At 39.8% G+C, this 18,330-nt stretch overlaps 2 protein-coding genes across 2 annotated transcripts; one reads left to right on the plus strand and one right to left on the minus strand.

Moving 5' to 3' along the window:
* The first annotated feature begins 884 nt into the window (after positions 1-884).
* On the plus strand, positions 885-11,248 carry LOC124644057. Its single transcript, XM_047183253.1, has 5 exons — positions 885-2,026; positions 3,013-4,095; positions 4,447-4,725; positions 5,257-5,398; positions 11,104-11,248. The coding sequence occupies exons 1-5, from the start codon at positions 1,646-1,648 to the stop codon at positions 11,235-11,237; spliced, it is 2,019 nt and encodes a 672-aa protein (XP_047039209.1). The 5' UTR covers positions 885-1,645; the 3' UTR covers positions 11,238-11,248.
* A 3,992-nt stretch (positions 11,249-15,240) lies between these two features.
* On the minus strand, positions 15,241-17,369 carry LOC124642086 (40S ribosomal protein S8). Its single transcript, XM_047180395.1, has 6 exons — positions 17,219-17,369; positions 16,889-16,995; positions 16,630-16,729; positions 16,356-16,531; positions 15,608-15,737; positions 15,241-15,383 (listed from the first exon to the last, which is right to left on the minus strand). The coding sequence occupies exons 1-6, from the start codon at positions 17,220-17,222 to the stop codon at positions 15,274-15,276; spliced, it is 627 nt and encodes a 208-aa protein (XP_047036351.1). The 5' UTR covers positions 17,223-17,369; the 3' UTR covers positions 15,241-15,273.
* Positions 17,370-18,330: the final 961 nt, after the last annotated feature.

Genomic DNA, 18,330 nt, shown 5'->3' on the forward strand with positions numbered 1-18,330 from the left:
GATGAACTGTTTAAGTCATTGACTTATATCCTATCTCGATGGTTTAAGCTGAAACTCAGAGAGGAGATAGCTTAGACCCAGGAAAAGAACATAGGAGTTTTTGTCACCATCCGGGACGCAGGTAAAATAAAGGAGCTTGGTGCGACAACGTTTTGAGCGCGACATACGAAATACGGATGACCTGCCTGGAAAATTGCCAGAGTAGGTATTGTATCAATAAAAAAACTACTTTATTGATATCTTTACATCTTTGCCGCCTCATCGCCTTAAAAAGGGCACATAACCTACCGGAGCCTCCGTGATCACAATCATCATCATGTGGACTCCCAACTATCTGGTGGAATGTCACAAGCCACAAGATTGCGTTTAAGCACGTATTTGTAATGCAGATATTGCCCACCCTTTTTTCGTTTCTCGCTAGAAAACTCGGAATAGGAAACGGCTTTTGGCATCCCGCTGTCATCCATTCGCAAGACGTGACCACACCATCTCAGCTGGTACACACACAAATTGAGTGTCTCTACTGAGTGAGAGGAAAACATGATGGTGACAGTAGTAGTAGTACTAGTAGTTAGGTGCTGTGAGTAGTTCATTTGACCCGTAGTATTGTCCAGATTTTTTACAAACTCTTCTTCCATATTAAGGTGAATGCTTCAACTGGAAGCGGGAAATTCAAATATTAAATGGTTCTTAGATGTTTTACCTAAGTCTGTACGTGTAACAATATTATACAGATGAATGATTAGATCGGACACGGATCACGGAAAGTTCCACGGATGCGGGTAAAACCAAACGAAACAGCTAGTATTATATATGGAGAATTATAACGCAAGCGTCGGCGGATAATTTTAATAGATACCTAAGCTTACTACCTACGAAGTCAGCAAATTCCCCAGGAAGATTAAACAAACAGTTAAAGTTAGGTGAATAACCTAACACAGAACTTACATTTTTCAATGAATTATTTCCGTTTTAAATTAACATTTAATCACTATCAGGATTAATTTATGTGTTTTATAATTCCGCTACATGCACTATGACCATACTATCTTACTCTCGGCTATAAGCACCAGTTACACCGGTATAAATAATATCCCCACGGCAAACAAAACAGGTTGGCGAAATTACTGTTAATCATTATGAAAAGTGTTCCGAAGAATTTAATTAATTGCCTTAAGATCGTGACTTTCTCGATCATCTTGTTTTAATATGTTGATACTTAATTGCAGCTTTAATCGGATATGTTGGTCTATTTATACTTACCTACTGCTGATTCTGATTTTTTGGATGTTAGGTACCTACTAAAGGCATGATTACACTAAGGATTTAGACGAAAGTAAGTATGATACCTACTTTAAAAAAATTAAGGTGCGTATAGCATCCAAGTCGAATAAGGAGTTCGATCGGTCAAGGATCTCAATAAGTACTTACTATATATACCTACCTACCTGCATGAATGTACCTTGTACGGATAACAATACAGCATATAAAACATTTCGCACAAATCCGGCGAGGGCATTCACCGAAATGTTCGGGGTCTTGATGCTAATTATCCACGAAGATAATCCAAAGCCCCTCAGTAGACCTGTAGCCGTAGCCCGTGGTCAGCGGAGCGCGTTCACAACAGTTCACAACCGCAGACAACATGCGTGCACACGGACGCGTGCCAAGTTTTAGTTTTGCGAGCGTCATTTTGCGCTGCGCATACATTTACGCGAGTATCACAGTTATTGCGGCTTCAGAATACGGTGTTCCTATAGAAATAAAGTTATGGGATACAGGACGAACGCCTTTAGCCCATATGGTGGATGTAACAAACGAGTTCGGTTTAAAAGTGCTGGCAGAACATAACTTTTTGAATGATAACAACATAGCTTTCTCACCGTACGGCCTGATGGGGATCATGGTCGCATTGTATGAGGGTGTGGATGGAGAGTCCTCGTATCAGATCCAGCGAGGAATGCAACTGCCGTGGAACCGAAATGTCATGAGAATAGGCTTCAGAGATATACATCGCACGCTGAAGGTAAGTGCTCCATATTTATTTGATTGAGAGCTTTTATTACAATTCCTTAGATATTAGTGTTTTCACATGACTACAGCGAATAAATGTACCTAGGTGGAGACGTAAATTTTTATATGAAGTAATGAAAGTAGCAAATTAGAACCTTCACTCACTTGAACCTATTGTTTCTCGATTATAACATCAAATCTATACTAATATTATAAAGCTGAGGAATTTGTTTGTTTGAAAGCGCTTATCTCAGGAAATACTGGTTCGATTTGAAAAATTCATTCAGTGTTATATAGCCCATTTATCGAGGCTACTTTTAATCCGGGTTCGTGCAGAGGTTCCCACGAGATGCGGTTGGAACCGCTGGCAGAAGCTAGTAAAATATAATAGTTCGTTTCTTACTTTCGTTAGGAAGTCCGGCTAACTGTACACATCAGAATTGTCGTGATCGCATAACATCCCTTCTTTTTGAGGCCGTGATGTGAACTTAGCCTGGGGCAGACGTAACGACCAAAGGCCAAAGACCAATTCTAAACGCAGATGGTCGTTTTTCATTTGTCTACGAACCAAGTCCTTACAATGTGTTTTTTTTTTATATATAATCTGCGTTATTAAAAGTTGATAGTTAAATCGGGCTTAAATTTATTCACAAACTTGGCTATTTATACAATGCTTTGTCCATCGAAATAAAACGATTCGAACGTCTCTCTAATGACTCACACGTGAGTTTAGCCGTAAATGATAGCAATATGGCTTATGGTTTGACAATGATAGGTAATCCTAACGTGCGTCTGAATAATCAATTAAACTTGAAAAATCGTTCAAATCTGAAAACAACGCAGCCAAATATATAATGGCAAGTGAACCTATCTAGGGTAGTGTTAGATGCACCAACTTGATTAAGTACCTACCTTTAACTTATTATTATAATGACGTGAATTGTCTGTTATACAGACAATTTATCAGATAGCCAATAACAACAAAAATCATCATTTCAGACTTATTTTGTTCCGGAAGAAGGATTTTTAGCGGGGCTAGCATTAAACAATGAAAATGTCACTTTCAACGAGCCATACAAAAAGATTTTGCGGTTCTATGGTTTTGATTTAGAAAACGACCAATTGCCGACACTTGCTCCTGATACAAATAGTACTACAAATAACACAAGTCCAGCTACCACAATGAGTTCAGTAGGGTCTAGTGAAACAACAACATCGACTGTGCCAATGACCTCAGAAATTACACCAGCTAGAGAAGATGCTAGTACTGCTTCCCCAACAAGGGAAGAAACCACGACAACAACCAATCCAAATGCTGAGACAATAAATACTATAGATATAAGAGAAGGTGCAACAACTGCTGCGAGCCCGTCTTCTGCGCCAAATGCAGAGGGCACATCCTTGAGTTCCACTGTCACCACGATGGAAACAACGACTGAGAGAGTAACACAGACCACCCAAACAGCGACTACATCTACCACAGTCGAGGCAACAACACAGGCTCCTACAACACCAGAAACAGAGCCAACCACGACAGCGACTACGACGACAGTTGCCCCGACTGTTCCAACAGAAATGGATCCTGTTTCAAGTAGCTCACAAGTTACAAATACAGATGAGCCGACTACCAACAACGAAGTGGATACGTCACCAACCACTGTTGATATGACGCCCAGCACAACCCAAACCAGTACGACTGATGCAAGTACGACACAGACCAATCCTATAGAGGAAACGCAAACCCAACTATCAACTTTGGACAGCTCTACAATAACATCAACGATAACTGAAAACACCCCAACGGAGGCTGTTATGAGTACAATAACAGAAACACAGCAAACCGATCAAATGTCTACATTAACTTTGGACAACATGACAACTGCATTAAATTCTGTGACACCAGCAAATGAATCTGCTTTAGAGACCCTTGAACGAAAGAAAAAGTCTATTGTAGATTTTATATTCACACACCCACCCTACATAGATGAATATTTGTACAGATCTTATGACATTGGTTCGGATGCAATAAACCCGAGTTTTGACGACAAAATGTTCTTGGCCAATGGTTTGAGAAGCGTTCAGGTACGTACCTAGACATGCCACTTTCTCATCAATAATGTCAAGCTAAAGCTTGGCAAAGCTTTGTAAAGAGATACACAAAATAATGTTCTTAGTCCAAAAATGTGTACCCAGATCAGCTTTCCTTATACCTCATGACAACCATGAAAAATCTGAATTATCTAAATTAGTTGAATTGGGTACGCTCTTGCGCCATGACTGTATCATTAAAATGGCTAACTCGTGAATCTCACGTCCTAGCGACATTGTAAATACCCTTGTTATGTGTGAGCGTAACCGCAATTTGCATTATAAATTCGCCACAGCGCTGCTTTTCATTACACAAACTGATGATGGGTCAATTATTTTCAACAGGTCACGTATATGCGATACGACACAGTGCTGGAGCACGCCTACCTGCCGCATTTAGAGGCCTCGGCATTAAGATTGCCGCTGGACAGCGATCGTTACTACTTACTGGTGGTGCTGCCAAACCGGGGCGGTGCTCCGGAGCTGGGCCGGCTGCTGTCTCGGATGGCTCGGGAGTCAGACTTATCAGACATTTATTCGGTGTTGCGTCCGCGTCGTGTGAAGGGAATCGTGCCCAGCTTCACTGTTAAAGGTCATGTGACTTTAACTACAGATTTGCAAAAGGTAAAAAACGCTAAGTTTTAGTACCTACCTCAAGCACTAACTATGGTCCGCTACGAGGCTCTCTAAAATACTTTTTTTAATGTCTGTTAGTAACATTGGACCTTATAGGTACTATCTAAATATATCTACACAATACAATTTGTTTTTGACCTACTTTGGGCTCAGTAACAAAAAGCTGGGCTTCTGCCATTAGGCAGGTATTACCATAATAATTAGTTTTGTGAACAGACATTTACATACAGATTCGTAGATTCGTACCTACAAAATCACAGACCTACATATATCATAGCTATAGGTGTCCCGTGTCATAAATGAACAAATTGACTAGGTATGTCTGTAAAACAAATGCTATGTACCTAGGTAAATACTTATGCTTACCTAGTGAGAAATGATTAGCTTAAGTACATTGTTTAAATAACATTTTGTATTTACGTTGCGATAACATCAAATATAAAATTTTTGGCCTTCGAGCTAGCTGAAGGTTTTTTTTTTTAACAAAAGGCTTTAATCTGCGTTGCAATTTAATTGCAGCTTGGCATTAGAGATGTTTTCGAACCGCGACAGCGCGACTTCACGCTGATGACGAGACAGCCGGGAGTCTACGTGCGGAGCATTGAACAAGCAGTCTCCGTCGCTATCCGCAAATACCGACCGGACGATCAGAAGAAAAACAGTAAGTGATACTAATCAATCAATATCAGTATTCACAAATTTAATTATTTGTATCTTATAATACCTACATAAATACTTACATAGATAGTTACTAAGAGACATATACACACTTCACTGCACTATGTGAAACAGGGAGTGAGTTCGTAACTTAATTTCGTTTTGATTAGAGGCGTGGATCGTGTTCGTATGGTAGGTACCTATTATTTAACCTGCGGCGGTGCTCCGACACGGGCCCTAATGATTATACCAACGCCGAGCCACCGCCGTTCCGGCATGAACCATTTAATTGGCTTCTCGGCTGGATATACCGTGGCCATGTGTGGGTGCGTGGTCACCCGAAGACTAGGGTCACTCGTCGTCGCCGTCATGGTCCGACGCGCATTGGTACGGCCCTTGCCGGGATATGCTTAAATATCATGCATTCGAGTAATAATAGTAATAATAGGCCCCGCAGGGCATCTGAGGCGGATGACGGGGAGTAGCGACCCCGCGGGGCTTTATATCCGAGTGCTCCAGAGTATACTGTCCCCCATCTCCGGCTTGCCGGAGTAAAGCATGACGGGGGATAGGTCTCCCGCCTCTTGGCTTGCCTTCATCGGCCGGTCAGAGTGGAGTCGCTAGAGTAGGGTTAGCAGCCCGCTCGGAGGGTAGGTGCCTCGTGGTAAGTGGCGAGTGGGCCGGTGATGCTGGACCCACAGGGAGCGCGTGATCTGCGTTTAAAGTCCGCCGAGGTATCCTCACCCTTCAGCCGCTCATGTACCTGTTGCCCTCTTGTTGCTATTCAGTGACTGATTCCCGGGGGCCCAGTAAGTGAGCTGGCGAGTCTCCACCTGCCATTTTTACGTGTGCAAACATTGCTCTCGGCAGGTGCCATAGTTCCCATAGTTATCCCCATTCCCAGTCCATTAGCATCCCATCCCAATAGCCCTAGTAGTTTTATTCCATATTAAGCAATAGTTTAGCACAGAACCGGGGATTGTCCTTGGGTACGTTTCTATAGTGTATACAGGGATAATCGTCGGTTTTGTGTCGCCATTTCATTAAAGTTGTCTCAAAAGGGCTTCAGCGTGTTCGCTTCGGCCCCACGTTCGCCTTCCAAAAATCCGGGACTCTGTAGTCCCGTGGTCGGTTAGAGACATACAAGGTAATAATAGCGTCCACGGCCGATTTCGGCCACGGCGGCTGTTCTCATTTTAAAGAGATCAGCCAGCTGCGCAGGACATATTATAGTGCACGAGCATTTGCGCAGACACAGGTGCACTCACTATTCCTTCACTCTCATAGCCCGATGGGACGGTAATCCGACACGACCGGAAAGAGATCTGGGGCCCGATTCTCCTAATTTTACTTAAGAAACATACGATTCACATTCGACTGCGATCCAATCCCGACTCGATTACGATTGAAGCATATGTGGCATTCCGCTATTTTTTCTTTGATATAAACGTTTTTATCCTTTTCTGTCATTCAATAATTAATCATTTTGTCTGCAAATGATTTACGATTGCAATATGATTGTAGAGCAAACTACCGTATAGACCAAAATCACCAAAATAGCAGACCAATCGCAAACCAATCTAATGTCGTTGGAATACGATTGGTCTTATATTAGTAGCAGAATGCCCGATATGGTTAAAACTGCTATTGCGATCATATTGCGATTCGATTTCTATTCAATTTTGACATTATTAACTTAGGAGAATCGGGCCCCAGGCGCAGGACCGACATTTACGTGCTCTCCGATGCACGGGTGAATCAATCACCAACTTCCAGACTACGGGCTGCTTTGTGAAAGTTTAAGAAAACCCACAAAGCGATTTCGGCCCGACCCGGGAATCGAACCCGAGACCTCGAGCACAGCAGTCGCGCTTGCGACCACTAGACCAACGAGGCAGTAACCAATAAATTGGTACACTGATATAAAAAATTATAATCTATACATATAATAAATCTATACATATAATAATCTGTAAAAAAACTGTGTCTGTACATTGAATATATTAAAAAAATAATAATTGGGTGGGGTTTAGAAACAGTAATGGAGCACAAATCCAAAAAAAAAATTCTGTCTGTATGTCTGTATGTCTGTTTGTTTGTACACGCTAATCTTCCGAACTACTGAACGGATTTCAATGATTTTTTCTTCGTTGTGTCATTATTAAGCCTGGTCAACATATAGGCTATAATTTATCTTCGAAACTTGAAGACCTGATGCAGAACACCAACAGACCATCAAAACTATAAGAGATACAAAAATGGTGTCATGGCAAAAATTGTTTCATGTAATGAGCATTTTCAGCTGAGATAATAAATTTGAAGATTTGGAACACCTGATGTGGAACCCCAAGAGCCCAGCTTCTCTGTACCATATACAGGTATGCCGTTTTAGCAAAAGTTGTTCAATTTGATAAGCACTTTCTATTGACTTATACAAATTGAAGATCTAAAACACCTGATGTGGAACTCCAGGGGCCCAGCTAGACTATAGCATATAGAGGTATGACGTTTTAGCAAAAGTTGTTCAATCTGATAAGCACTCTCTGTTGACTTATAAAAATTGAAGATGTAAAACACCTGATGTGGAAACCCAGGAGCCCAGCTAGACTATAGCTTATAAAGATATGACGTTTTAGCCAAAGTGGTTCAATCTGATAAGCACTCTCTATTTTGACGTATAAACATCGAAGATCTGGAACACCTGATGTGGAACTTCAAGAGCAATACTACACTTGAAATGTATAGAAATGAATGTTATGAAATAGGTATGGTGAATCAAAAAAAGTAATTAGTCCGTCTTTTAGATAACCCTAAAATAATGGACACGTATTTTTTCTTTTCTCCTTCTCACAAATAAATAATAACGAAGATATAACACGCTTGAATTTTGTGTTAAGTCACTGCTTAGTACAAATTTTACATACCTGGACGTGGCGTCACGAGCCCCCACTCTCCGAATTTTTTGCGTTATATACAACATGTAACTTAATTAACGCACATCCTGAAATTAGTTTGTTCAGAATCGTTTACTGAATGGATTTATATCATTTATAATACAGGTAATTTTTTATCCCAAAAATAATTAAAACTACGGAAATTATTGTCATATTAACTCTGTACAGTCAAAACAAATTCAAATATACCGTAACTCAAAGTAATAAGACTTCGTGTATTGTCGGCTTTTTCCGTAGTTTCGTTATGTTGTGTCGAGTCAAGCGGCGCGCGGCGCGATATTTGCGTGCGTAGTAGTATGACCAAAAAGTTCTCCAAGAATTAGTATAACTAATTTAGTAAATAACAATGCATATACATGTTAAATTAAAAATTCAGTGTATGTATTATGATTATAACATAATATTCTAATTAGGGTGTTTGAGGGTGTGCGTTAATTACGTTACATGTTGTATATCTCATTATTATTTTGTATGTCTCTTCCAGACCTCGGGACTACAGAGTTCCGAATTTTTGGGAGGCAAACGTGAGGCCAAAGCCAACACGCTGAAGCCCTTTTGAGACAACTTTAATGAAAAAAATGGTGACACAAAACCGACAATTATCCCTTTATACACTATAGAAATGAACCCAAGGACAATCCCCGGTGAACGTCGTTAAAAAAAAGACAATCTGTGCTATACCATTGCTAACTGTGGATGAATACTACTTGGGCTATTGTGATGGGATGCTAATGAACTAGGAATGGGGAAACTACGGGAACTTTGGCACCTGCCGATGACAATGTATTAGATACATGTAAAAATGGCAGGTGGAGACTCGCCAGCTCGCTTACTGGGCCCCCGGGAATCTGTCACTGAATAGCAACAAAAGGGCAACAGGGACATGAGCGGCTGAAGTGTGAGGATACCTCGGCGGACTTTAAACGCAGATTACGCGCTCCCTGTGGGTCACTTACCACGAGGCACCTATCCTCCGAGCAGGGCTACTAACCCTGCTCAAGCGACTCCACTCTGGATGGCCAAGCCAAGCCAGAGGCGTGAGACCTACCCCCGTCATGGTTCACTCCGACCGGCCGGAGATGGGGGACAGTATACTCTCCCTGGAGAACTCAGTATATATGCCCCGCGGGGTCGCTACTCCCCGTCATCAGCCTCAGATGTCCTGCGATGCTTATATCTCATTATTATTGTCGTTATTATCTCAAGAGCCTTTGTCCCAATTATGTTAGGGTCGACTTCCAGTCACGATGCAACTGAGTACCAGTGTTTTAAAAGGACCGACTGCCTATTTGACCTCCACAACCCGGTTAACCGCTCAACCCAACACCCCTCGGTAAAACTGGTCAGACTTACTGGCTTCTGACTACCCATAACGTCTGCCAAGAATGTTCAATGACAGCCGGAACCTACAGTTTAACATCCCCTCCAAATAACGGTCATTGGTATCCAAAATATACGTAGAAAGTACATACGAACTTAGAAAAGTTGCATTGGCAGATACTTGCCAGACCTGGAATCAAAGACGCACGCTCATACTTGAGAGATTGGTTCTCCACCCACTAAACCACCACGACTTCCACTAAGTCATCACGACTTTGTCATCTCAGTAACATTTAATGTTTTTTTACATAATAATACGTGTAATATTTTTGCCACACACAACTTAAATGCGGACTATTTAGAATCACTACTTTTATCCCTATGGTCACGTCTATTGCGGTTCAGTTCTCAGCGTTTTGTTTAGTCTGCTGTGCTTTTGCCGTTAAAGTACAAAAATTAAATATATGGAACATTTCTAATGGCTATGCGTATTCCGTTGTTTTCAAGTCAACGGGCCCTTAAAATTCAATATCAGACGATTCAGATCTTTGATTTTGCTGACCCCGTAGTCGCTGGCATAAGGGACAGGATCCGCGTACGAAGTCGCGGGCAGAAGCTAGTACCTACATAAAAATGTACCTAAGCCTTATTCAATATTTAGACGTAGGTGGCTATGGCAACTGCACGGCATTGTAATCATTGCAATATTGTAATCGGTGCTCCATATAAACATTCTTAAATGTTAACAACGCGCGAAGACATTTCGTGTCCTCGTTTTCCGGCGCAGGGGCTGAGATAATTGTTACCAAAAGAGTGCAAAGCCGAGGTGTCAAGTGGCGAGAGCGGCCCAGCCGCATCCATTGTCTCGTGGTGGTGGCGTAACACGGCGACACGCGCATTTGCGTCCATTGATGCGGTGCGGGTGCGCTGGCGCACTGCTCTCCGTGCGCCATCGACAATTAGGGAAATCACCCGCTGCAACATCAATGCGACCTCAATGCTTAATCGCGAGATGAAAATGATTATTTGCAGATAGTCCATCATTTCAATTACATAAATGAGTTTAGCAGAAAAAATCACTAGATGATTATTTCCGGTGGCCACAGTTGGCTTATTCTGTTTCGATTGTTATGATAAGAGCTCAGTATTTGGATGCAAGGACGTTCATTATGAAATATTTTATTTATAAATAAAATTATTGTTATTTATACTAGGTACCTACCTACATAATTTATCAAAATATTAAAAAACATAATAGCTTAATTTTTTGGATCATTGAAAGCCATTCTTTCTTTCGTTGTTGTGTAACACAATGTTATTGAATTCAAATATATTTATTCTGGTGGTTTGAAATGCGTACATAAGTGATTTGTAGCGCATTTCATCTAGTCTGTAGTAATATCCAACCTAACAAGCAATCTTGTGTTTTTGCCAGGATATGTAACAAGCCGTGATCCTGTCATATTCTCCGCGACATACCCGTTCCTGTACTTCGTGATGGACGCGAGCATCCACGTCGCGCTCATGGCTGGCAAGATGGTGGACCCGCTCAATTCTAGGATATTATAGTATTAATAGAACTTTTGGTAGTTTTATTTACATTCAAAACTACAACTGCTTGTGCAGGCTCATTACAACCCTTTTTGGTAGGTGAAAAAACAAACTATACCAAATAATTTATCCAGAGTAAAACTCAAAATTCAGTAATTCATCAACGCCGTTAAATCAGTCAATCAGGACTTGTCATTGTTTATGATTACTCTAAGATCTTTCCTTCCTTCCTTCTAAGACCTTCTTCTTGAGTATATCAGAGGCAGCCTGAAAGTAGCACTAGTGACAGACAAAATGAGGGGTCTGTATTTGTCGAGGTACTGGCATGAATGTGATGAGGTGTGAAGCGTGTTGCAAAGAATGTGTAATGTATGAGTATGGAAAAATTGACCGAGGAAAAGATGGACTAACTAAAAGAGGATAAGAACAAGAAAGAAGAGGATGATAGTATGACGCCTGACCGAGAAACAAATAACATATTGGTAAAAGTTAGCCGACTCCAAATAACTTGAGAAAAGGGCAGGCAGTAATAAACGGTGCAAATGTGTGCTCATTCGTAAATTTAAAAATCGGGTTATTCCCGCTCGGTAACACTTTCATCAACACTGTTGACGATCGGGAAAAAAAAGTTTCGTTCGATCACACTGTTGACGTGTTTAATTCAATTATTATGTATAATATGCACATGATCACTTTTATTTTCTAGTTAATTGTGTTTTAAAAGATCTAACATAATCCATTAAAACATTTTATTTAAAAATCCATGACAGTTTATTTCCATATTTTAAAAATAAAAACCAGCATTCATGGAGACTGCGAACGAACGAAACTTTTTTTTCCCGATCGTCAACAGTGTTGACGAAAGGGTGTTACCGAGCGGGGATAACCCACAGAGTACTTTATTATATAGTATTATATCCTTACTAATATTATAAATCGGAAAGTGAGTTTGTTTGTTTGTTTGTTTGTTTGTTCCGCTTTCACGCCGTAACTACTGAACCGATTGCTTTGAAATTTTGCAGACGTAAAGTTAGAAGTCCGGATTAAATAATAGAGTACTTTTTATCCCGAAAAAAATAGATATTCCCGAGGGAAAACAAAAATATTGTTTGCTTGATGGATGGATTGTAGATGGCGCTGTGTGTCGTTTAAAACAAGGTAATATATTGCAAACGAATATAAACATGTAAATTTAGAAGCTAAATGATACGATAATGAATCCCCGAAAATGAGGAATTCCCGAGGGATGATGTACAATTTGTTTAATCGTCTAAACTGTTTTTTTTTACATCTACTTATATATTGCAAACGAATATGAACATATAAATTTAGAAGCTAAATGATACGATAATGAATCCTCGAAAATGAGGAATTCCCGAGGGATGACGTACGATTTGTTTTATCGTCTTAACTGTTTTTTTTACATCTACTTATCCTGAATCCTTACTAATATTATAAATCGGAAAGTGAGTTTGTTTGTTTGTTTGTTTGTTCCGCTTTCACGCCGTAACTACTGAACCGATTGCTTTGAAATTTTGCAGACGTAAAGTTAGAAGTCCGGATTAAATAATAGGGTACTTTTTATCCCGAAAAAAATAGATATTCCCGAGGGAAAACAAAAATATTGTTTGCTTGATGGATGGATTGTAGATGGCGCTGTGTGTCGTTTAAAACAAGGTAATATATTGCAAACGACTATAAACATGTAAATTTAGAAGCTAAATGATACGATAATGAATCCCCGAAAATGAGGAATTCCCGAGGGATGATGTACAATTTGTTTTATCGTCTTAACTGTTTTTTAAACGGTTTTATTTAGCTCACCCCGTTTGTTTTATTCATTCTTGGGTCAAATTTAGAAATTAAAATTTCAGTGCCTTCCTGTTGTCAGATTGATCTGAAATTTGGTACACACCTTTAATTCCGATGACAATACAATACAGTAATATCAATAACATTGTAAATCCAAGATGGCCGCCGGTACAAAATGGCGGATTACATATTTTTCCACAACCCCCTCAATATGGGTATCAAATGAAAGGGCTACTCAAGTAGAATACTGTCAGCAACCCCAACGGGGCCCAACAGGGCCAAGGCCTGCCTGGGCTGCGGGATTGTCCTAAAGAGTTACCGTGGTCGTGGTACATAAAAGGCCTACGACGAAAAACAACGGTTTTTAGTCAGTAAGAGTCTAGCACTCCCTCACCGCTGCTGACCCATGTATAGAATGAAGAATATTCGGTAGGCATTTTCATTAAATACTAAAAACTAGATAATAAAAAATCGGTAAAAAAACTTTTAAGTTAAACGGTTTTATATCTTATGTGCACTGAAAAATAAAAAATAAAAAAACAGTTACTTACCTATAAACCTACGTAGGTGGTCCCGGTCATATTAGACTAAAATAAAAACGTGGGGCCCTCTGAAATCCTACTTATGGCAAAGCATATCTTTATACTTTGGTAGATCGTGAGCTCGGCGTTCGCTGATGAAGCCGCTACGGCTGATAATTGATTGTCAAAATCTCCAGTTATGATTATAGTAAGTCGATGCAATCCACACCTATTATACCTCTAGCTAGAAGAAAGTATTACAACAATAGTTACGGAATGGGCCCCACGTTTTTATTTTAGTCTAATATGACCGGGACCACCTACGTAGGTTTATAGGTAACTGTTTTTTTATTTTTTATTTTTCAGTGCACATAAGATATAAAACCGTTTAACTTAAAAGTTTTTTTACCGATTTTTTTTACATCTACTTATCCTGAATTAACTATAATTCAACGAATTACTAATTGGTATAAGTATTAGTTAAGTTATTTCGTTCTTGAGGTATGCGATAGATGGCGCTGGGTGTTTTTAAAACGTGGTAACGATGTGTTTTTAAAATACATAAGAAGTGGAATGATAGCTTTTTAAAACGTGGTGACGTTGTTTTTTTTAAGATACGTAAGAAGTGCAATGATATCTCGCGCTTTAACCTGTAGCTCATTGTTCAATCGCGAGCTTCCCGATAGCTCGATAGATGGCGTTGTGCTTTTCTGTATCGTGGTGTTAAGGTTCGCCGCGAATTAGTCTGTTTTGAAATCAGTGGGGCCCAGTAGCGCCAGGGCCAGCCGCGGCTGCGGGTTGTTCGAAAGAGGTACCGCGGCCCTGGTATATAAAAGGCCTAGGACGGAACACGACGATTTTAGTCAGTAAGAGTCTGACACTCCCTCACCGCTGCTAACCCACAGCGGGAGGGGTGAACCGAATTCCACGCGGGCGAAGCCGCGGGCGGAAAGCTAGTAGGTAATAATCCTAAAAATCGGTGGTATTTGATTTTGATCTTAAAACATTCTAAACTTGGGCATTCGGCATATGGGGCACACTACAGACCTGTCACGCTTTTTAGGGTTCCGTACCCAAGGGTAAAACGGGACCCTATTGTTTTCGCTCCTCTGTCCGTTCGTCCCGTCTGACACCAGGCTGTATCTCATGAACCGTGATAGAGAGTCAGGTGATGTATTTCTGTTGCCGCTATAACAACAAATACTGAAAACCAGAATAACAAATATTTTGGGGGGCTCCCATACAATAAACGTGATTTTTTTGCTAATTTTAAACAATGATACGGAACCCTTCGTGCGCGAGTCTGACTCGCACTTGGCCCGTTTTTTTTCTTGATCTCAAGCCATAATATGGTTGTCCCACAATGACAATCTATCAAACAGCAGTGGGATCATAGATCTACGGTCTGCCCCTGGCTGCTTAGGGTTATTCTTTCAATCAAGGCTCTAGACAGACGGACTGCATTTCAACTGCAATAGAACTGCAAATCAACTTCAGAACACGACTGCACGCCGACTGTAATCGGACTGCATGTTTGATTTGTAGTTCTATTGCAGTCGTGTCAACTGCAAATTGCAGTTGAAATGCAGTCAGACTGTCTAGAGGCCACGGTTGATTTTTTTATGTAGTTTTCAAAGATGTTTAGTGTGGTGGAAGGTTACAAGCTAGAAGAATGAAAAGACAAAAAATACTTTTTTGTATTTATTTCTACATTACACTTCTCACTTCGCCCTCTTGGATTTGATCTTTCTTAAGTAGAACTCAAGCTCCTTGCCTTCTAGGATGTAACCATCGGCGCGGCCGCACTGGCCAGGTCGACTGGCTACACACGCTGCAAACAATTTAAAATCGCTTAATACATGATGCCTTAATAGAACCTTAAATGAAAACATCAATAGAAAGAATTCTCAGAGTAACTATGACAGAATAGATCATCCAACTGCTAGACTGTTCCCAAAACGGTACCAATCCATAATGCAGTCTCAAAACTTCTCGATCACATCATTGAATGTTGGATTATTCAAATATTTCTAACAAATGCTAGAACTAGCTTACCTAACAAACGCCCAGTGTGGAATTGCTCTTCCAATGCACCCTCAACCTTGGAGAGGCGCTGCCTAGCCAGATACTTCTTGGCAGTCTTCTGGCTGCGTTTCTTGTTGATGATGGCATCCTCTGCCTCAGTCTATAAACAATAAGGTTAGATTAAAAATAAATCTATTTAAAATTTACTATACTACTACATTCATGCTGTTCCTCAGTTTTTGCATAAATCACTATTCATTCATCTGACACGCAAACTCTCATCATTGTATAAAAAATTATAAATATAAATTCAGATCTGTTATGCTCCAGACAGGCACATTTTTAAACAGCCAACAGAATCTTACTTATTTTCCATTATAATACAAATCATACATTGGCCAATGAAAAATGCTCTCAATTGTTTTTAATGAAATGGCAACTAGAGATATTAGTAGCATTTACTATAATGTTCAGAACTATAAATAATAAAGTTACCCATAGCTCCTGAGCATATGGCCATTGCTTTATTGCACTGCGAATGCGGCAGCATAGCTCAAATACACATTGGCCTCACTACAACTAACATAATATCAAATCCGGTTGCTTGGACCCAATCAGAAAAAGACTGGCTTTTAAACTAAACGTTAATACTAATTTGTGAAACATTTACTATCAAGCACTACTACTACACCTAGCTTTACTATCAAGTTAAAACTTAAAGCAACACTAACCCTAGAGTTTGGATAAGTTAGATAAGTAGCACATGACAATTTCTTACCAATTTAGCACCCTTCTTCCTTCCAAGAGGCAGCAAGTAGTGAGACTCATACCACTGCCTGAAGGGTGTAGCATCCACCACAACAATAGCGTTCTTCACCAAAGTCTTGGTACGCACCAACTCGTTGTTGGAAGCATTGTACACCACATCAATGATACGGGATTTGCGGGTGGAGCCTGAAATATAAACAATTACAGCAGTTTTAAATCACTGAATATGAGACACACAAATGCACTTCAACGTTTTATTGCACTAGCATGTACAAAATACTCACATTCTGATCCCCATGAGAAATTGCCAGTGTCTAAACGCAGTGCACGATATTTCGTGTTGCCACCGCGAGAGCGCACCAAGTGAATGCGCTGGGGGCCAAGCTGCAATACAAACAATGATTAAAACCTTATCTGCAACTGAACATGGAAAAAAGAAGCGAAATAATAAGTAGTTCAATAGCAACTAAGGTTTACTTACAGTAAACACATGGTTCAAAATATAACAACTTGTCAAAATAGGTTATGTTTCGAAGTGCTCACCTTAGTGTTGGCAGCCGGGCGGCCCAACTCATACTTCCTCTTCTTACGGATGGGGGCACGCTTGCCGCCCGTAGCTCTCCGTTTATGCCAATGATCACGACTGATACCTGCGCCACACAAATATTATCATTTATGACATACCAGCAGCTTTACCAATACTTCCCATCAGTCAATTTTACTCATTTCCACTCTTTAAACACAAAATATTAACAGAAGTTGGATCACTGAACAATTCACAATTCCATAACGGTTGTGATTATTACTAATTTGTCACCATTTATAAGATATTCTTCGATTTTATTTATTTCCACAAGAACTACTGATACTCACCCATCTTGGCTGGGTTGGAAAAGAAAAGATTTGTTTGACAGACGGAACTTCTAAACCTCTACTACTCTGTAGTCTATGGTTAATGGTAGGTAGTCTATACGCGATCCCGAGAATCGCTTTCAAACCGGCTTTTTAGTACACTCCGATATTATATTACACAGACGAAAGAGATTATGTTTTCTTCGAAAGTTCTTATAGTAAATTGTTACGAAGAAATAATCTTTCGAAGACATTAAACTATTCTTTTGAGTCTGAAAAATAAAGGACCGCGTCCACAAGGCGCCCCTTTGAGGATTGTTACAAACTTCACTTAAAGCAAAATTTCAGCTTAGATATTAACGCAAAACATAATTATAACACTATATCTAGAATTTTACTTATATTATTCCTCAAAATATACCAGACACAGTTCGCAGACGTTCGGTCACGACAAAAAAACAATTGGTAATCAATAGAATGTTACTGTCAATAATTCAAATAACGAAAAAGAATACATTTGTATTTTTTATGAATAAAATTTGAAAAAAAAAGGTTTTTTATAATCATTATTTTTAAAAGCGGATGCCCAAAAAAACGAGAGGTGATTAAAATATTGAATAGTAAAGTAGACCACACAGTAGCTCACTTTACACACATCTCAATTTATTTTGCATAAAACTATGAATGAGCAATTGCTAATATCAAAATCGAAAAGAATTCGAATCTCAATAATAACCATATCGGGCATTCTGCTACTAATATAAGACCAATCGTATTCCAACGACATTCGATTGGTTTGCGATTGGTCTGCTGTTTTGGTGATTTTGGTATATACGGTAGTTTGCTCTACAATCATATTGCAATAGTTAATCATTTGCAGACAAAATGGTTCATTATTGAATGACAGAAAAAGATAAAAACGTTTATTTCAAAGAAAAAATAGCGGAATGCCACATACGTTTCAATCGTAATCGAGTCGGGATTGGATCGCAGTCGAACGTGAATCGTAGATTGCTTAAGTAAAATTAGGAGAATCGGGCCCCTGGCCAACATTATCTAATAATATATGCAAAACCATGCGTTGAATAGCAGGGTTCATAGTATCCTTGGGTTTCGTGTATCAACCTAGTATA

Source organism: Helicoverpa zea, chromosome 2 (assembly GCF_022581195.2).
Source record: "Helicoverpa zea isolate HzStark_Cry1AcR chromosome 2, ilHelZeax1.1, whole genome shotgun sequence".
Classification (NCBI taxonomy): Eukaryota; Metazoa; Arthropoda; class Insecta; order Lepidoptera; family Noctuidae; genus Helicoverpa; species Helicoverpa zea.